The 21,105-nt window shown below is 36.7% G+C and overlaps 5 protein-coding genes across 5 annotated transcripts; 2 read left to right on the top strand and 3 right to left on the bottom strand.

The window, feature by feature from the left end:
- Nucleotides 1-327: 327 nt before the first annotated feature.
- On the bottom strand, nucleotides 328-5,717 carry aass (aminoadipic semialdehyde synthase; the record flags this gene model as incomplete). The annotated part of the gene is made up of 5 exons (XM_020578810.1): nucleotides 328-1,981; nucleotides 2,066-2,435; nucleotides 2,528-2,906; nucleotides 3,134-3,591; nucleotides 5,654-5,717. The coding sequence occupies 5 exons, from the start codon at nucleotides 5,715-5,717 to the stop codon at nucleotides 328-330; spliced, it is 2,925 nt and encodes a 974-aa protein (XP_020431274.1).
- Nucleotides 5,718-6,183: 466 nt separating this feature from the next.
- Nucleotides 6,184-9,215, top strand: PPL_07976 (uncharacterized protein; the record flags this gene model as incomplete). The annotated part of the gene is made up of 6 exons (XM_020578809.1): nucleotides 6,184-6,348; nucleotides 6,414-6,527; nucleotides 6,601-6,812; nucleotides 7,052-7,330; nucleotides 7,511-8,310; nucleotides 8,500-9,215. 6 exons carry the CDS (start codon nucleotides 6,184-6,186, stop codon nucleotides 9,213-9,215), a joined length of 2,286 nt encoding a protein of 761 aa, XP_020431273.1.
- A 111-nt stretch (nucleotides 9,216-9,326) lies between these two features.
- Nucleotides 9,327-10,857, bottom strand: PPL_07975 (histidine acid phosphatase family protein; the record flags this gene model as incomplete). Its single annotated transcript, XM_020578808.1, has 2 exons — nucleotides 9,327-10,693; nucleotides 10,785-10,857. The coding sequence occupies 2 exons, from the start codon at nucleotides 10,855-10,857 to the stop codon at nucleotides 9,327-9,329; spliced, it is 1,440 nt and encodes a 479-aa protein (XP_020431272.1).
- Nucleotides 10,858-11,705: 848 nt separating this feature from the next.
- On the top strand, nucleotides 11,706-16,467 carry vilD (villin; the record flags this gene model as incomplete). Its single annotated transcript, XM_020578807.1, has 4 exons — nucleotides 11,706-11,952; nucleotides 12,023-12,213; nucleotides 12,291-16,328; nucleotides 16,438-16,467. 4 exons carry the CDS (start codon nucleotides 11,706-11,708, stop codon nucleotides 16,465-16,467), a joined length of 4,506 nt encoding a protein of 1,501 aa, XP_020431271.1.
- Nucleotides 16,468-16,581: 114 nt separating this feature from the next.
- pspD (spore coat protein SP87) lies at nucleotides 16,582-19,913 on the bottom strand (the record flags this gene model as incomplete). Its single annotated transcript, XM_020578806.1, has 2 exons — nucleotides 16,582-19,751; nucleotides 19,853-19,913. The coding sequence occupies 2 exons, from the start codon at nucleotides 19,911-19,913 to the stop codon at nucleotides 16,582-16,584; spliced, it is 3,231 nt and encodes a 1,076-aa protein (XP_020431270.1).
- Between the last annotated feature and the right edge of the window lie 1,192 nt (nucleotides 19,914-21,105).

Here is a 21,105-nt window from a genome sequence, read left to right as displayed (position 1 = left end):
AACAAATGTACAAATAATTTGATGATTGAAACTAATTAATCATCTACTTTCACATCCGCTCACTTCTTAAACTTGTAATTCATTTCTTTTTCAAAAAAAAAAACATATATAAAGTATCTATTTCTTTTACTTTATATATTTTTAAGAGTAGATAGATAAATAAAGATATCATATAAATCTTTATTGTTTACTACTCATATAATAACAATACTAAAAAAAATAAAATAAAAAGACTTTTTTTTTTAAAAAAAAAAATAACTTACTTTTATTTATTATTTGATGTTATTACAATAACATATGTAATGATTATGATTTGCTTTTTTTTTTTTAATGTTGATCAAATTGACAACGGTGAATGAATTGAATACCTTCGTTACGTAGGGACTTCAAGATTGGTTTGTAGTATTCTTCGGTGATTGGTAGAACTACACCACGCTCCTTCAGTGAACCTTCTACGAGAAGTTCGGCAGCCATGGCAACTGGCAAACCAATGCAATAGGCCATGGCAGAGATGTCTTTGTCTCCGTAGTAGACCAATGTCGATGTCTTGGTCTCGTGCTTACCGCCTGGCCATTCGATACCAAAGATATGGTGGAGAATGATCAAGTCACGCTCCGATGGCGAGAACTCGAGTTTACCCTTGAGCAACTCACAGAATCCATCGATGTAAGTACCCTTCTGTGCGATGTCTATGGTTGTCGAGAAGATACCCAACCACTCAAAGACCGAAAGGATCGAAGTGATCTTCTCGTCGTCGTAGCCTTTGTTTGGATAACCTCTTCTGGTCCTGAGTTTTCTTCTAAAGATTTCCTCGGTCGAGATGTTCTCGTTGAGTGGCACCGGCAAGATCTTACGCAGTGCTTGATTCCAAGAGAGCGATGCCTCCGACGGTTGCAAGTAGCTATATACAGTTTCATCGAGCAGTCCGACTTCGACGGCCGCTTCAATAACCTGGCAGAATCCCTTGTATCTCAGAGTACCACGGAACAGGGTGTTGCAATCCTTGATGTTGTAGTACTGCGCGAGATCCAAACAGTTTCTGTTGGGTACTCCCTCCAATGCCAACGCTGGGAAGATGTCTACTTTCTGAGTACGCTTGTAGACTTCTGCGCCTGGGATAGAGATATCACGACCGTCCTGACGGTACTTGGCGTCGAGAGTGCATGCCTCCAGCACACCTCTTGGACTCCACGAGAATTTGTAACCCAAAGGATTGTCGGAAGACTCTGGTGCTGGAAGTCCACCTGCCCACGATACAAATGTTCTGATTCTTCCACCCTGTGATTGCACTTCGTTGATTACTCTGGCTGCTTCGAGATGATCGATTCCTGGATCCAATCCCATCTCCATGAGGAATGTCAAGTTGTTTGCTTTGGCTTCGGCGCTGAGCGAACGAATCTCGTCGGTCAAATAGCCGATGGAGATCAAGTGTTTCTTGTTACGCAAGCAAGACTTGGCGACTTCATAGGTCAAATCCTCTGGCAACAACGAGATGACAACGGTCTGCTTCTTGACGAGCTCGTCCAGCTTGACCGGATCGTTTACATCGACAATGGCAACGTCAATGTTGTCCGGTTCGAACTTTAGAACTTTTCTGGTTTGCTCGACGTCGATATCGGCAACGGTGAGGACATGGCTTGGATTACGAGTGAGATAATCGATGACTGGATGAGAGGTGTAACCGGCACCAATAATTAAAATCTTTCCAAACATTGCTTCACGCTTCTTTCTCAACTCCTTGATGTACTCGAATGGTGGAGTCAAACTACCGTGTGCAGTGATGACAGCTCTCTTGATTTCCGCTGGCAAGTCATCCATCTTATCGTATGGCTTGCTTGGATCCGACTTGACAACTGCCTCCATAAACTGTAACAAATGATCACCAAACCATTGAGTTGCTTCTCTCGGGAATTCAGTTGGCAAATTATCTACTGCCAAGAAAAGAATACCATCACGATACATATATTTTTGATCTGTTGTTCTAATTATTTGTTTATGTATGAAAAAGTAAGTAAAGATGATTAGTTAGGTTTAATCGTTTTGTGTTATGATGTTTTTGACTTACGGATCATGAATTTCTTGTGTTTTTGGATCATATACAAACAAAGGTGAATCAATTGAAGTTGTCTTCATGAGGAATTCAAGTGAACCGTTGATATCGGCAGAGATATCAGCAACACCGACCAATCTTGAGTTTCCAGTCTCGACCAACTCTTCCATCTGTCTGATGGTGATAAGACGTGGGAACTTGGCATCCCAATACATACAATTGATGATACAAGAGATGTGTGGTGCATACTTTTCATAGAAAATAGATTTATATTGAGATGGATCATTGTAATACTCCTTCTTGTCAAACTTTTTCTTTGGATCTTTTGGTGCAACCATGTGTTCGGAAGTAACGATTGTACCATACAAAATACCTCTTTCACCCTCTAAATTTAAATGAAATCAAAAAAAAGAAAACAGAAATAGATTTAATGATGAGTAAGTTTGTTTATAGAATAATTATGTTGGTTATACTTACTTTTGTTCTTTACAATGTCAACCATTTCATCGGGTGTAATCATTTTGTGTGGGAGAAGCTTAAAGATGGAGAGTGCACCTTGTGCTACAGCACCATCGGAGGTGAATGCAAATGTGAATGGAGTCAACTCATCTGGTAGACCGACTTGTGAAATTTCCTCACCGATGGCACGAACGGCATCCATTGCATTCTCAAGTCTTGAGTACACATAGGAGTAACCGACATGTAAGAATGGTGTAGAGAATCCTTTTGCCAATAAACGATCTCCCAATGCATGGAGCATATCAATCATACCAGCATATCCTGCAAAAGCACCGAATCTTACCAATCTTCTATTTTTATCATCAGTAATTCTTTCATAATCAATCAATCTAATATTCTATTAAGAAAAATTGTCAATTAATATATAAATTTCAATGAAAAAAAAAAAAAGGAAAAAGGAATAGAGAGAAATGAAAAGAATGGAAATGAAAGAAAAGGAAAATGTAAAAGAAAGAAAGAAAAAAAAACAAAAAAAGAAAGAATACATCAAAAGAATACATATAAAGAAAGAATAGAATAGAATAGAGTATGTCAATAACAAAATGTAATATAATGATTACTTACTTTCTTATTGATTTCATCCAACATTGGCATGTTGTATGGCTGAGCTTTGATTGTGTGAGAGAAGAAAATGTAGGTTTTTCCTGGGAAGAGGTACTCGGAGGGAACCTCTTTGACAGCGATAATGACATCGCAATCACGGAGATCCTCTTGGATGATTGCACCGGCATTCTGGTAGGCACCGTTCGAGTAGTTTCTGAGAGTCGATGGCTGAACGATACATCTGATACCCTTCTTTACGAGTTGTTCAATGTGAGATGGAGCCAATGGTGCTCTACGCTCCCAACGATTCTTGTCTTCACGACGCATACCCAATGTATAAACCTTTGATTCTAATTTGTCGACTGCTGCAAGAATGGCATCGCCCGATCCACCCTCTACACTAACAACATTAACACTCTTTGATTGTTCTCCACTCTTTGAGGGAGTAGTGGTAGTAGTTGTAGACATAGTTGCTGCTGCTTTTTTTTACTTTATCTAAATATTAACTAAACTAATACTTTTTTAAATTCTTGGATTAATAAATTTGAAAAAAATATTGTATTTATTTGTAATTTTGAAATATAAAATAACAGTTAACAACACACACACACAAGATATATATTTGTTTCAAAAATAAAATAAAAATAAAATAAGCATGGAGGTGGGTGATAATGTCGATTTTAAATGAGTTGGAAGAATTAGATATGTATTTCAATTTGAATTCGATTGAGACGAAAGACGATTGATATTAACATTTTGGATAGATACTTACAATAAAATTTTAAAAAAACTATCTCTAGAAGTAATACTCGAATGATGTTCTTATTCTGATGAAACACTAGACTCACTCAAAATCACTAATATATCCAGATTATTATGGTCTGATGAATTTTTAATATTAAATTAATTTGTGAATAAACTGTTGTGAAATGATGATGGAATATTATGAAGAATAAACAATAAGAAAAATTAAATTTTTAGTTTTTTTTATTAAAATTAAAATTATGGACCACCATTATAATAAGTTATGCCCCATTTTGAGACTTTTTTTATTAAAAACCTCAATCAGCATCTTGACAATAAAAAAACACTAATTTTTTATCATTAAATAAATAAAAAATGGTGAAATTCAATAAAAAAAAGAGATCTGATTTCTAAATTTCCCATTCCAATATATAAAAAAGTTGGTGCTAACCAGGCACCTAAATTTCTCTCATGTTTTTTTTTTTATGGTTTTTTTTTTATTTTTAATGATTATTTTTTATTTAACAATGAATAGAATATATTTGTATGTTTTAAACAAATATGGTTATTGTATTTTATCAATCTATTATTGCCATCAAATAATCATAATTTTTATCATGTGTTGTGCTTATTATTATTGTTTTTTGTGAAGAGCATAATAACAGTATGAAACCTGCAACACAAAAAACAACCATTATCGAAAAAAAAAAAATAGCAAACAAACAAAAAAAAGTTTAGAAATAAGTAATAGAATTATAAATTATAAATTAGTAGAGTAAACAGATGATTTTAAGATTTAATAGGTAACAAAAATGTGTGTGTGTGTGTAGTCATTTGCGTTATTTTGATTAATTGATATTCATAATGAGTATTGTTAATTTCTATTTTTGATCGATTTTTTATTAATGTGATGCAATACATTCGCTCAGTATGATGCAAGGTGGAATAGGAGTAGTGTTGCTGATTTAACTTTTATAAATATATAATTATATATAACTTACTTAATTTTTTGATGTAGTGTGGTTTATTTGTTTGTTTGTTTGTTTGTTGATGTTGTTTGTTGGTAATTAGCATTTCAGATGTGGTAAGTCAAGCGTAGAGTAGTATATACTTTTGCATCAATTTTGATGACACAGTGAAAAAAATAATTAAAAATAATACAGTTCTCAAAGTAAAATCAACAGTCATTGTCTATGATTGGCTGTTTATTTGTTTGTTATTTCAATTGAACCAACTAGGTTGAAGGAAAAAAATAAACATTTTCTCTAAATATTTAAATCTTATGTTCTTATTAGAATATATATGGTGTGTTCTTCTTGTTGTATTATAAAGTGTGTAGTGTTGTAAGCATCTACTGCTTTTTGAATAAAAACAAACAACAACAATAACAATAACAACAATAACCATCACTTTTGGAATAACTTCTCCATACACATATCGGGGGTAAAAGGTGGTTCGAAAAATAATTAGATTTAAAATTTCAACAGAAACGAGAAAAGTTGGAGTGGAGCGGAATCAACAATGGAGGTGAATTTATATATATAGTTATTAATTTGATGAGATAAACAATGAACATATTTGATCTAGATTTTGTTTTAAATATTATCATTTTTCAAAATAATAATATAATAACAATAGACCAAACAAAGAATATAAAAAAGTGGATGTGTGGTGTGTTGTGTTATGGTGAAAATCACTATATATTTTTGTTGTATGTAATCTTATTGGTATGAATAATAATATCCCAATTAGAGATGGGAATTAATTAAGGTGTTAATTGGTGACTTCACTAATCACCTACTTGGATATCTAAAACATTTGATATATTACCACTAATAAACCAATCAATCGATCCATCCATTTTCAACAGTAATCAGCACTCAATTTTAATCAGTTAACAATATTGTTGATTAATTAAAATTATTAAAAGTGAATCAAATAAAACACCATGAAAAAGGAAACCTTTTATAGCAAACTATTATATATATTTAGTTGTTGGTTGAACGTAAATATATGTGAACAACAATTTTAGTTGTTGTTTTGCTGCTACTGCTGTTGTGTATTTATGTGGTGTGGTGATGTATGTTTTTTTGTTGGTCATCGCCTTAAATGTTATCGATTGTGGTGTCTGTTAGTGGTGTAATAATAACTAAAGTACTAAAGTTATCACACTTTAGATTGCAATTTTCAATCAATTTATTAATAATTACTATCGCATACAAATAAAATGCCAATAAAATGAATTTATTTTAAATAACTTCCAATCTCTTGATTTATAAATCTAAATTATAAAATATTCACAAAACTAAACTCCTAAACTATCAAAAATGGATATTCAAAACCTTGTGAATAATGGAGGATCTTCTTGTAGCATCCTAAATTTCAAACAACGGCTACCTCACCACTATTCAAGTGAGAGATATTATTTTAATTCTCCAGATACATCATTATCTATTACAAGACCTAATTATCCTTTACAAACAACTCTACATGTAAGAAAATATTATTTTATTATAATTATTTTTAAACCAATTTCTAATTTAATTTTTCCAAATAGAGAAAAGGTTCCATTGAATCTTTATTGAATTGTAATAAACTGTTAATGGAAGAAGATAACAAATTAATGAATACAAATACTTCTTTTACAAATTTAGTAGATAGTTTAAAATATGTAAGTATTATAATTATTATTATTATTTGCAAAACCAAGTATTAATTTTATTTTTTATTTTTTCTTAAACAAGGATGATGATGAATGCTTAGATAACTCTGATTCAGGAGATGAGTATTATAATCCAATTAAATTTGAATTCACTCCAAAGATATATTCTTTCATGTCTCCAAATGAAACTGGTTCCTCACCGATCGCCTATAAAAATCATTCCAACCAAAGAAGAAATAGTGGAAGTAGTAGTTGTGATGAGTCAAACTATCAAACCGATGATGATGATGAAGAGTCAGTTGTACCTTACCCTTTCTGTGAGAATGGCAGTTACCAAAATCACAATAATGGGTACATTCCACTACAAAATATTCTTACTGCCACCACAACCACAACAACCACGACAACGACGTCCAAAAAAATACGACTACTACAACAATAACATCGACAATGTTATTTGATGGATGCGATGAAATCATTGTGAATGACGGAGAGAAAATCATTGAGAGTACAACCAATGATCTAAACAATAGTAATCCATCGATACCAGTCAAAAGAAAGAGAGGAAGACCACCTTCAAATCGTCAAAAGATATGTTTCATTTGCTATCGTAGAAACACACCAGAGTGGAGAAAGTTTCAAGGAGTCGACCTCTGTAATGCTTGTGGATTGAAACAAAGAGGAAAAGAGAAAAAGCTCTTAAAATCAAAAGGAAATCAACCATCACCAATTGATAATAGCAATTCATCACCACCTCTTTTCGTTTCATCCAACCATTCACAAACCATTCTTTCTACTACCAATAATAAAAAGTTAAAAACAATTAATAAATAAATAATTTTTTTTAGAAACCACACTCTTACACTTATTGTTTTTGTTTGTTTTACAACACCACAATTTATTTATAAAAACCAATCAATTTATGATTATACTTTTAAATTGAATAACAATTCATTTTTCTTTATTCTTTTTTTTTATATATTTTTCAATAGTTTTTTAACAATGTTACCTTTTAATAATTTAAATTTAAGAAAAAAAAGTGAATATCTTGGTGGTAGAGGTATATTGGATCTATCGTTGTTACTCTTGAGATATATATTGTCTTACAATGAAATTGATAATATCGATAGTATTTGCTTTAGTATGACGTGTAGGAAACTATTTAATGAAAGAGAGCGCTATCTTTGTATAAAGATTCCTCAGCCACCAGAAGATATGAATCCAATGTATTCCTATCAACGTTCTCTACCGTACAAGAGGGCACCTACCAATCTAAGGTCCTATCAAGGAGTTTACAGGAAATCGATCGAACACATTCCCAAACAGATGATCATTGCCTCGAGAAACAACAATCCTATCTACAGTAGTGGTAGTCCAGAGAGTATTGTCTTCATGGAGAATGACATCGTGATACCAGAGAGTATAAGGTATCTCGTTGTAATCAACGATTCCCGTGAATTCAAATTTGAATCGATCAAGTCTGAACTCTACAAAAGCAATGTTGCATGTCTGTTTTGTAATTTCATCGATCAATCGCTTCCCTCTAATCTGATGCCGAGTACCCTAACGTTTTTAGATTTAGGATCTTCATTTAACTTACCGATTGAACCTTTTTCTCTTCCGAAATCGCTTAAGCATATAAGATTTGGTACACTGATGAGTAAATTCAATCAGAGAATTTCAGTGGGTGTGTTTCAAGAAGGTTTGGAGCATATTGTATTGGGTGACAGTTTCAACCTACCGATTGAACCCGGTGTTTTCCCTAAATCTTTGATATCTTTACAGTTTGGAAGTAAATTCAATCAGATATTCAGAGTAGGATCACTTCCACCGAATCTGAAAATATTGACTCTTGGTTCAGGTCAAACACACTACCCAGAAAACCTACCGGCTTCACTTGAGAAGCTTGTGTTTCCAGTCAATGGATTTCTATCACATCAGTATCCCAACAACTTTGATGAAACACCTCGACTTTCGATAGTTAAAAATCTACCTTTTCAATTCGCTAGGTATCTACCACCGAGTGTAACCGATCTAAGTTTATCGATAATGGATCAGTCGATTATAGATCCATCCACTTTACAAGGTTCAATACCACCATCCATCAAAATATTAACACTATCACAATTACCATTTCCAATTGATATGCCATATCTGATACCTAGTGGTGTAACAAATTTGAATCTTGGTAATGTTAGAGATATCGATTTAAAGGTTCTAAAGTATTGCAGTTCCATCTTACAACTTTGTGTTGGAGGTTTCAACAATAAACTAAATCAAGGTGATCTTCCAGAAACTCTTGATGAGTTGATACTTGGTTTTCCATTCAACCGTAAGATTGACGAAGGTGTCCTACCATCTTCTTTAAAGAGGTTAGAGTTGGGTGATGTTTATTCCTATGAAATAGGACCTGGTATATTGCCTCATTGCTTAGAGTATTTAAAACTAGGCAAACTTTATCAACACACCATCACAAAAAACACATTGCCATCAACTCTACATACATTGATCACCTACAGTTTCGATGTTATAGGTGTTGAATCAGTGTCACATCCACTCGAATTGACAGTTCACCAAAATAATTTGGATTACAACAAGATTAAACAACTTCCATCATGTATACATACAATCAAATCAGGTTATAAAATTGTCAGAAGAATAGATAAACCTAAAAATCATTTTATTTGTAATTTTTAAATATAACAAAAAAAAAAAAAAACAAACAAACAATATCTTTTCTTTACTTTTTATTCTTTGGTTAATTTAGTTATGTTTAGTTTGGTTAGTAACCTAACTTGTTTCTTAATATTAATATTTTGGTGATGCTTTCATCTCTTCAATGATTGACTTTTTCTCGGCCTCTGAGATTTTACATTCTTGATTCCAGTCTTTGGGAATCAATTCCTGACTGATCTCTATGAATTTCTCATATGGACACATCTCATCGACTTCGAATTCTTTGCATTTCTTGATGTGCACTGGTTTCTGATTATAAATAACTTTTACAAACTGTTGTTGTTGTTGGTTTGTTGTCGGTTTTCCTGCATTCTCTGTTGCCAATTGTTGTTGTTTGCTGTCTTCCACTTTCTTATTATTATTCTGATCCTTTTCAAACAAAAGGAATTCCAATGCCGATGCTGTCTCTGGATGTGTGTTTTCTTCGTACATGTCATAGGCAACCAAGAGTGCACCAAGTGTGGAATCGTGTGCAGAGTACAAACCAAACTTGAGATCCTTTGTATTCTCTTGGTTGGTTGCCTTTGACTTGAGTTGCTTATTGAGGTCACCGATGAATCGTCCGATTCCAAGACGTTGCATCTCGGGGAACAACGACATTCGCTTGTACTCCTTCGATGCCTCCAGATACATACGTTCGACAATCTCATCGTTGAAACCCTCGGGCAATGGCAAACCGTGATTCTTGAAGCAATCGAACGAGTTTACCAAGCCGGCATAGGAACGCCACGACGGCACATAGAAAGGCGAGTCGTATCCCTTCGACGCCTCAAAGATATCACGCAGTCGCTGTGAGAAATCCTCGAGTTTACTGTTCTTTTGCTCTTCGAGAACCTTTGGATGCTTCGGGAGTATCGACTTGAGGAATGCGTAACGCGGACACGATCCACGCGGGTAGATATTCTCGACCGCTTCCGGGAGGATCACAAAAGAGGTGGCGGCATTCAGCATGTGTTCTTGGGCGTCGGCGAACGCACCTCCATAGAGTCCGTGCATGAGAGAACGCGCCGAACTAATGGTACGCTCGCGGTCTGACGATCGCACGAATATCTCGTCGGGCTTGTACTCGTCGGAGAGGAAGTGAACCTTGTCGATGAGCATACGATGGTAGTTCTTACCGAGGTTGATGAGATCGCGAGTACCAAACACAGTGAGTTGACCAAGGTTGCACTCTGGACGATTGGCATCCTTGTTGACAATGAGATTATCGACAGAGTTGCACGACCATAGCGAAAGTGGATATCGATTGGACTCTGGTGTACGACGTCCATGACGAGTGATCACCTGCATCATCTTTAAATGATATCCAGCTGGACGATACTCATCCACTGGCATTACCAAGTCTTTCACTGTATTCATAGGTGATGTTTCAGACTTACATTTATACTCATGGATCTTGTCTGCTATATTTGAATGGACTCCACCACTACCACTACTACCTACATTATACATATATACATATTATTATTATTATTATTTAGTTAGATATATATATATTTATTAAAAACACTAATACTATCTATTACTTACCAGTTGTTGAAGGAGTAGCAGCAGCAGGAGTAGAGTTGTTATTTACTTTTTGTGTATCATTAGAGGATGACATCATATAAATAATTAATATATTGAAATAACAGATGTTATGTATATTTATTGATATTGATAGTTCCGATAGATAAATAAATAAAATAGAGAATGAAATTAAATACTAATCAATTTGCGCACTTCTGGTAACAGAACTTATTTGAGTTAGTGTGTTATTTGTGAAGTTCCTTCACCCCACCCTGCAAATGTTCTCATTTTTTGTGTCTTTATTTATTTTCTTTTTGTACATTTGGAATCTGATTAATTATGTTCTGAATATAGACTCGATATCTGTTCGCATTCTGGAAATGATCTAAAGTTATTCCATAAAAAAATAAAAAAAAATCTTTTTTTGTTGTTATTCATTTAAAATTATCAGACAACAAACAAACTTTGAGAAAACAGTTAATTATTTATTTGAAAAGTTATATTACTTTTCATTTTTTTTAAACGAAATATAATTGATCTCCGATTCTATCAAGATTATTTTAAACGATGGTTTTAAATTTTTATTTTTTACCAAAGACTTGTTTGGCTTCTTGACAACCAAAAAAAAAAAAATGTTTATTAATATAAAAATCAACAACAAACAACAACACCCACATCATAACAATGTTTTGTTTAGTGTTTGATTGATGTGTTTGTTTATTATTATTATCAATTAATTTATTAGTGTTATTTCTTTTTCATTCCTTTATAGTTAGTTTTTTTTTATTCGCATTTCTTTATTTTTATTTATATGTTGTATTTATATTTATTTGTTGTTTTTTTGTAATAATAAGAATAGGAATCATTAATAATATTAGTATTTATAGTATTTAGTTTGAAACGTTTATTCTCTATAGAGATAAGATCTATAGATCTAGATAGATGGGACAGACCGATTCTAAGCCTAATCAAGGTGCACACGATGCATCTTTGACATTGTCAATGGATGCAGAGTTTCTAGAGATCAACGGTCGTCATCTGGTTGCATTCCCAATGCAGCTGAACCAACTCACTAAACTAAAGACACTGTCTCTGGCACACAATAACATACAGAAATTGGATGGAGTATCTCAAGTGCTAACTCTTGAAGATTTAGATTTATCATATAATTCATTGCAATTGCTATCTGGTAACTATTTATATTAAAAGATAGATAATAGTCATTCATTATAATCTGACTCTCAATATATATAAAATAGATGAACTGTATCATGTTGTCAACTTGAAAAAGTTGAATATATCATTCAATCAATTACAATCGATTGGTGCCAATATAGCGCTATTGAAACAACTGAAGGTGTTAAACTTGTCAAACAATCAATTGGTAGCCATTCCCAAAGAGATTGGACAATCTTTATCTTTACAGATAATCAATATTTCATTTAACAAAGTAAGTAAGATGACAGCTTGATCATATAACTTATCTTATTCAATTCAATTAATTGTATTTTAATTTTACTTTACTAGTTGGAAGCATTACCAAAAGAGATTGGATTATTAAATCAATTGACAAAGTTAGTTCTTAATAATAATAAGATCGGTACACTACCTTCGGATATCGGTAAATTAGGTCAACTTACACTGTTGGATCTGGCAGAGAACGAGTTGAAATCATTGCCACATGAAATCGGTCAACTTAAACAATTGGCAAAGTTGTATTTGGATAATAATGATTTCTTAGTGCTGCCAAGTGAAGTTGGTCAGCTTTCAGAGTTGAAAGAGTTGAATCTTCGTAGTAATCAATTGGTTGACTTGCCGAGTTCTATGCACAAACTCACAAAGCTAACGTTGGTCGATCTCGAAGACAATCAGTGGGAGAGTAGCCAGTATCAAGCCACTGACATTCCACAGCTGCTTGCCTTTCTAAAGACCAAACGTGATATCGTCAACAAGTCGCGAAAGGCAACCTCCAAAGAGTATAGAAGAACACTGGAGCGACAGAAAGTCGAAGAGAAGAAGCGCAACAGTATCAACACTCTCTTTGAGACAGAGTTTACTTTTATTGGCAATAAGAAGTTGTTTTATCGTATCGTAGAGGACAGTGTAAAGGTTGTAGTAATACGTCAGAACTTGACAGAGTGTCGAGTGAATGACAGCGATTGTTTCATCTTGGATATTGGTAAGCAAATCTATGTTTTCCTCGGTAGTTACTCTAGCCAGAGAAAACGTTTGAAATCTACTCATTTCGCTGAATTGATGCTAAAGGAATCCAGTGCCAAAGAGTTGATTGTAATGGATAACAAGACAAAACGTGAAGATCAATCGGATTTCTGGAAACAGCTGGGTGGAAAATACTCGGTTAGCAAAGAGGCGGAGATCGACGATCAATCTACTCTCGACGATCGTATGCTCATGATAAAGATGTTCAAATTCACAGAGGACAAAGGTGGTCGTATAGATATCCAGGCATATATGGGTGAGGAGTTGTACCGCTCGATGTTGGAGAGCAGCAGTTGTGCTGTACTCGACACTGGTTCCGATATCTTTGTTTGGTCGGGAACTTATTCTACGATGAACGAAAAATCATGGTCAATGTTGAAAGCCGAAGAAATGCTTGGTCATCGACGTGACTCTGCTGAGATTCTCTGGATTATGCAGGGTGAGGAGTCACTCATCTTTAGAGAACACTTTGTTGATTGGATCGATTATGCTTGGGATCCTGAATGGGTGCGCAGACTCAAGGCTCAGAACGAAGAGGAAGAGATGTTGCGAGCAGAGGCAGAACGTGAGAGAATGCGTATGGAGAAAGAAGAACTTGAAATGGCAGAAAAGGAACTTGAAAGAGAGAGACAAGAGAAAGAACAGAACCAAATATTGAAGCAACAACAGCAACAACAACAACAACAGACTCAAACTACAACAGTTGTGGTTCAACCAACAACTACTTCTTCTCCTTCTTCAGAACCTAAATCCGAGAGAGAAAGATTAAAAGAAAGAGAGAAAGAAAAGATTAGAGAGCGTCAGAGACAGAGAGAGTCAAGTGCCAATCAACTACCAACTTCGGCTACCTCGACTCCATCATTGACACCAACACCAATGACACCAGCACCTTCGAGTCCAGTTGTATTACCAAACCTTCCAATTACAGAACCAAAGAAGACAGAGTCTGTATCGAAACCAGAGCCAGTTGTTGCACCTGTTAAACAGCCAGCGGCAGTAACCCAACCTACAGCAACAGTCTCTCCAAAACAAGAACCAGCAAAGTCAACAACTATCTCTTTACCTGTAGTAACAAAGCCTGCCGCTGTTGTTACACCACCAGCTGTTACAACTACACCTACCAAGACAGCAGTCACCCCCACACCAACAGTCACTCCAAAACAAGAACCAATTAAACAAGAACCAATTAAACAAGAACCAGTTAAAGTTCAACCAACAACAACAGTTTCAATTTCAAATGAATCACCAATTGTTCCAGAACAAAATGTTAATTTACTAGCACCACTTCCAGAGAAAGCAGGATCGATCGCAAGAAAACCAGCAACAAAGAATCCAATTCGTGCCAGACAAGAGAGAGCTGCTGCAGAGGAAGAGGCAGCCAAGTTGAGAGAAAAGAATGAAAAGCGAAAGTCTACAACATCAGCAACAGGTACCACTGGTTTACTTCAGGCATTGAGTTCCGATGCTGAAAAGATGTTTATGAAGCGTCGTGAAGAAGCAGAGAACAGAGGACAACAAGGTATCACCGCTTTGATCAATCTGGCACCAAAAGATCAACCAAAACTCTTACATGTAAAAGGTAGAAGATCGCCATTCGTTCGCCAAGTAGAATTGAGCTATCTATCATTAAATAGTGGTGACGTATTCATTTTGGACTGTGGAAAGGAGATGAATCTTTTGTATCAATGGAATGGTTCCGAGGCAAACAGAATCGAAAAGGGAAAGGGTATGGACATTTCAAAGTCGATCAAGGATAAGGAACGTGTTGGATGTCGTGTTTTGTTGATCGACGAGGGTAAGGAGCCAGACGAGTTTTGGAAGGTCTTGGGTGGAAAGGGACCAATTGCCGATGCATCGAGCGCAGGTGATGATCGTGAGGCAGAGCTCAATATTCGTAAGCACGTCAATCTTTATCAGGTGGTCACCACCGATCCAAATCAAACACAATTCGATCTGATGCCAATGGAAGGTCGGCTATCAAAGAATATGCTACAAGGAACAGACTGTTATATCCTCGACTGTGTATCAGAGTTGTTTGTTTGGACTGGTTCGTCCTCCACGTTGAAAATTCGTAATGGTTCACTCAAGATGGGAGCTGATATGCTGGAGAAGCGTAAAAACAATATCTGGGTGTCTGCATGTCACCGTGAATTCCCAGGAAGTGAACAGGTTTTGTTTAAAGAACGTTTTCCAGATTGGGGAGGATCCATTCCCATCATGGTTCAACAGACACCGGTTGGTCTAAATACTGCCACCGCTAAAGCACAGGTCAAGATTGATGTAGCCACTATCCTGAAGCCAAAGGCAGAGAAAGAGGAGGTTGTAATCGACGATGGTAATGGAAAGATTACTTGCTGGCGTGTTGAGGACTTTACTAAGATCCCTGTTGACGCTTCGCGTTACGGTCATTTCTACAGTGGTGACAGCTATGTCATTCTCTATACCTACATCTATAAGAATAAGGATTGCTTCCTCATCTACTTCTGGCAAGGAAAGAATTCATCGATCAACGAAAAAGGATCTTCAGCTTTGCTTACGATGGAGTTGGACGACACCCTCAAAGGCATGGCCAAAGAAGTTCGTGTCGTTCAGAATAAGGAGCCAAAGCATTTCCTATCTATTTTCAAATCCAAATTCATTGTTCATCAAGGAAAGGATCCAATGTCAAAGGGTTACAAAGCACCAGAACCCAATCAATTCTCACTCTATCATATACGTGGTACTTCTGCAATGAATACTCGTGCCGTGCAAACCTACACTTCTCCACACTCGCTTAACTCCTATGGTACATACGTTTTAGCAAGTAATAATGGTTCAAACACCTTTGTTTGGTACGGTAAATTGTCAAATGAGTTGGAAAAATCCTATGCCAAGAGTATCGTAGGGCAGTGGTCATCTTCAAAGACTGTCGAACTCAATGAAGGACAAGAGACATCTGCTTTCTGGGACTCAATTGGTGGCAAGGAAATTCATCCAAAGATGAAGTTATCAAGCAGAGTAGAACCAAGATTATTCTCATGTTCAATTGGTTCAGGAATATTTTTAGTTGAGGAGGTTCACTCTTTTGCACAAGACGATTTGCTTCAAGAAGATGTCTATATCATCGATGGAATTGATCACATATGGGTATGGATTGGTACTGAGACAACAGAGACAGAACGAAAGATGGCAATGGAGCTATCACTTGACTATGCAACAGCATTACCAGCATGGGATGGACGAAAGGACATAACTGCTTACACTATATACTCTGGAAAAGAACCTTTTATTTTTACGTCAAATTTCCACGGGTGGGATTTCGCAAAACGAAAATCACCACTTTCTTATGAGAGTGATATTACCTTGGTATATGATATCGTTCAGCTTTATACAAAGAAATATACACATGATGACATTATCAACAAGAGATATCCAAAAGGTCTGGATGGTTCTAAACTGGAAGAATATTTATCAGATGAAGAGTTTTACAAGTTGTTCAATATGAACCTTGATGAATTCAAGAAGCTTCCTCTTTGGAGAAAGCAGTCAATCAAAAAAGAACTGCAATTATATTAATACGAAATAAAATTTAATTAATGTTAAATTTAAATGTTTATTTTTATGGAGTGGTTGCACCAGCAACGGTAGTTAGACCAGTTACACCAGTGGCGATACCGCCAATTGCGGTAGTGGTTGCAGGGGCAGTAGTTGTTGGTGGAGCGGTAGTTGTTGGTGGAGCAGTTGTTGTTGGTGGAGCAGTTGTTGTTGGTGGAGCAGTTGTTGTTGGTGGACCTGATGTTGGTGGACCTGATGTTGGTGGACCTGATGTTGGTGGACCTGATGTTGGTGGACCTGTTGTTGGTGGACCAGTTGTTGGTGGACCTGTTGTTGGTGGACCAGATGTTGGTGGACCTGATGTTGGTGGACCTGATGTTGGTGGACCAGTTGTTGGTGGACCAGTTGTTGGTGGGCCTGTTGTTGGTGGACCAGTTGTTGGTGGAGCAGTTGTTGTTGGTGGAGCAGTTGTTGTTGGTGGAGCAGTTGTTGTTGGTGGAGCAGTTGTTGTTGGTGGAGCAGTGGTAGTTTGAGTGACACCGGCAATGGTAGTTAGACCAGTTACACCAGTGGCGATACCGCTAATTGCGGTAGTGGTTGCAGGGGCAGTAGTTGTTGGTGGAGCGGTAGTTGTTGGTGGAGCTGTAGTTGTTGGTGGAGCAGTTGTTGTTGGTGGAGCAGTAGTTGTTGGTGGAGCTGTAGTTGTTGGTGGACCACCTGATGTTGGTGGACCTGATGTTGGTGGACCTGTTGTTGGTGGACCAGTTGTTGGTGGACCAGTTGTTGGTGGGCCAGTTGTTGGTGGGCCAGTTGTTGGTGGGCCAGTTGTTGGTGGGCCAGTTGTTGGTGGACCAGTTGTTGGTGGACCAGTTGTTGGTGGACCAGTTGTTGGTGGACCAGTTGTTGGTGGACCAGTTGTTGGTGGACCAGTTGTTGGTGGGCCAGTTGTTGGTGGACCAGTTGTTGGTGGGCCAGTTGTTGGTGGACCAGTTGTTGGTGGACCTGTTGTTGGTGGGCCAGTTGTTGGTGGACCTGTTGTTGGTGGACCTGTTGTTGGTGGGCCAGTTGTTGGTGGACCTGTTGTTGGTGGACCTGTTGTTGGTGGGCCAGTTGTTGGTGGACCTGTTGTTGGTGGACCAGTTGTTGGTGGGCCAGTTGTTGGTGGACCAGTTGTTGGTGGACCAGTTGTTGGTGGACCTGTTGTTGGTGGACCTGTTGTTGGTGGACCTGTTGTTGGTGGACCTGTTGTTGGTGGACCTGTTGTTGGTGGACGAGTGGTAGGTCCTCCAGAGCTTCCAACTGTAATGGTGATAGTTTCACAAATGGTGGCGGTTGTTGAGGCGGTGGTGGAGGCAGTAGTTGTAGATGGTGAGGCAGAGGTAAAGGTGGTGGTGGCAATCGAGTGTCCAGACGATGGTGGAGCAACACAATAGGCAGTCATTGGGCAACATGAAGTACCAACACATTGAGTGTTCTTTCCATAAACACAACCAAGACCACGTTCAGCACATCTCAAGGATTCACAAGTCATGTTTCTTGGAATGTATGGAGTCCATCCGTGGTGTGGTTTGCATTGTGACCAGATCTCATAGATGTCGCCATACTTGTCGGTTGCACAGCTCAAGTCCATACTGCAACTGGTTCCACGAGAGTCTACACAAACACTCTTGGTTTGTCCACAGCAACCTTGGAATGTAAGCCAACGGCATTGTGGGTATCTGGTATGACATTGATCTTTTTCGTGGATTGCTTCACAATCACAATCGGGTGGGGGTGGTGGTTGACGTTTGATACAGACTGGTTGTCCGTTTTGGAGAACACAGAAGGTTCCCCATGGGCATTGGTAGTTAGAACATGGATCTGCACCGCTGGTTTGAGAACGGATACATACTGGTTGTCCGTTTTGGATGACACAAAAAGATCCCCATGGACATTGGAAATTGTGGCATTGGTCTAAACCAGAGGTCTGACCGGAACTTGATCCACGGACACAGGTTGGACTACCGTTTTGGACAATACAGAAGAATCCATAATCACATTTGTAGTTGGAACACAAATTACCACCAGATGATGAACCTGACGATGAAGTTTGACCGGAAGAAGAGGCATGGACACAAGTTGGGACACCGTTTTGGACAACACAAATAAATCCATCGTTACATCTGTAGTTGGCACACATATTACCACCAGATGACGAGGAACCTGACGATGAAGTTTGACCAGAGGAGGAAGAGGAACCTGATGACGAGGTTTGACCGGAAGTAGAGCTTCTAACACAGTATGGGACACCGTTTTGTACGGCGCAGTAGAAATTTGGTGGACATTGATAGTTGGTACAGGCTAAACCTCCACCAGAGGAAGAGGATTGACCGGATGAACCAGAGTTGTTTGGTGGAACTGGTAAACATTTTGGTTGACCATTCTCTTCAACGCAATAGGTGTGTGGTGGACAGTTGTTGTTACGGCAGACTGCAGAACCTCCGGATGATTCACCAGAGTTGGATGGAACTGGCAAGCATTTTGGTTGACCATTCTCTTCGACACAATAGGTGTGTGGTGGACAGTAGTTGTTACGGCAGACTTCAGAACCTCCAGATGATTGACCAGAGGATGAGCCAGACGATGAACTAGAACCAGAGGTTGAACTTGGTACGCAAAGTGGTACTCCATTATTTAAAACACATTTATGGTTGTTTGGACAGTTGTAATTGATACAGGACTGTGAAGAACCGGATGAGGATGAGGATGATGATGATGATGATGAAGTGCTGGAACCAGAAGTACCGGTTTGTCCAGAAGTTGAAGCTCCTGAGGTTGATGCACCGGATGATGATGATGATGAAGCTCCAGAAGTTGATGTACCGGATGTTGACGACGATGAAGTTTGTGCACCGGTAGAATCTCCCGATTGACCTCTACACTCTGGTTGTCTTGGACAACATGAAGTACCCATACATGGTGGATCGATCATCTCACAGCTCATACCTTTGGACTCGCACTTCAAGCTGTCACAGGTGGCATTTGGAGTTGGAATACGGACTCCATCTTTAAACATACATGAGCTCCATGACTCGGCAATCTCACCATTTGGCAATTTCATACAGCTCAACTCTGATTTACAATCTTTATTAGTGGCACAATAGAAGTGTTGTTTTCCACAGCAAGTGACATACTGTAAGACAACACAATCTACACTTGAATGACATTCTGTTTCATCTGTTATTTTCTCACAAGCTATAAATTATTGTTTTAAAAAAAAAAAAATGAGGAAGATTGGTAAGTAAGATGATCGATCCAGTTTAAATTTAAATAATATTGAAGAATATCATATGTACTTTGAGCAGATGTAGTCAAAACTGTGACTGCTAGCAATATTAAAACTAAATATGGTTTCATTCTAGTTCTAATGGAAAGGGGTTGTGGTTGTTGTTCTCAATTAATTATATCTTGAGTCAATATATAATAATTGTTTGGAAATGGATAGAGGTTAAAGGTCGCTCCAATATTTATTTTATTATTTTTGTTTTAATTCGAGTATATATATATAAAGATAAATAATTAAATTAAAAGAATACTCTCTATTGATAGTTAGATAAAAAGAGAGATTAAGTAACTAGAGAGAGATAGAAAGAGAGCAAAGAAAGTTGAGAATTAAAAATAATAACAATAAATTGTTGTTTTGAATATTGATTGATCCAAAACAAAGCAACATTAAATAAATAAATTCAATTTAATTTAAACAATATTATTTAAACCAAATTGATTTGATATTATTGCACTGATATGTATTGGAATAATAATGCACATGAGTGATTGATATAATTATATTTTTACTGTGGCAACACACAAAGTGAACCATGAAACCCAACAATAATTCATATCATAATTATTTCATTCAAATCAATATTGAGGAACTATTGTGATTACAATAGAATGAATGAAGTGAACTAATCATGATCAATGCGCACCATTGAACCACCACCACCATCCCCAAACACTATGTAGTAAGTATATAAATATGTTACATTGGTAACATTCAAAATTGATGATTTCATAACATTTCCAAAAAAAAAATATATATTATTAAATCTGATATTCAATGAGTATATGTATGTATATATGTATAGATGTGTATATCAAAGAGTATTATTAATAAATTGCTCTCTCCATTCCATTTATCGTAAAAATTAATTGAACATCATTATACTAACTTAATATTAGCATCACTGTAATTACAATGATTATATGAAATGTGTTTCAACACATGTTAAATCAAAACTTTAAACCACAGTCACTTTACTGTAGAAAACAACAAACAAACACAAACAAAAACAACATACAAGTTTGATTATATTGTTATTGTGTGTTTATGTGAGTATGTGAGATGTGTGTGTTAAATGTGCTATAGAATCACATGTTTTATTATATGTTTATTTTTTGGCTGTTACCTTTTTTACATCAAAGATTGAACATTCATTTACCACTGTTCTAATACATTTGGCGCCATTGTATTGTACACATTCTATACTCTATGAAAGTTTATATTTTTATTGTGAGCGTATTCAATCAATAACAAAAACAAAAAAAT

Source organism: Heterostelium album (assembly GCF_000004825.1).
Source record: "Heterostelium album PN500 unplaced genomic scaffold PPL_scaffold8, whole genome shotgun sequence".
Classification (NCBI taxonomy): Eukaryota; Evosea; class Eumycetozoa; order Acytosteliales; family Acytosteliaceae; genus Heterostelium; species Heterostelium album.
The sequence above is the reverse complement of the archived record's forward strand: the minus strand, read 5'-3'. Positions and strand labels throughout refer to the sequence as shown.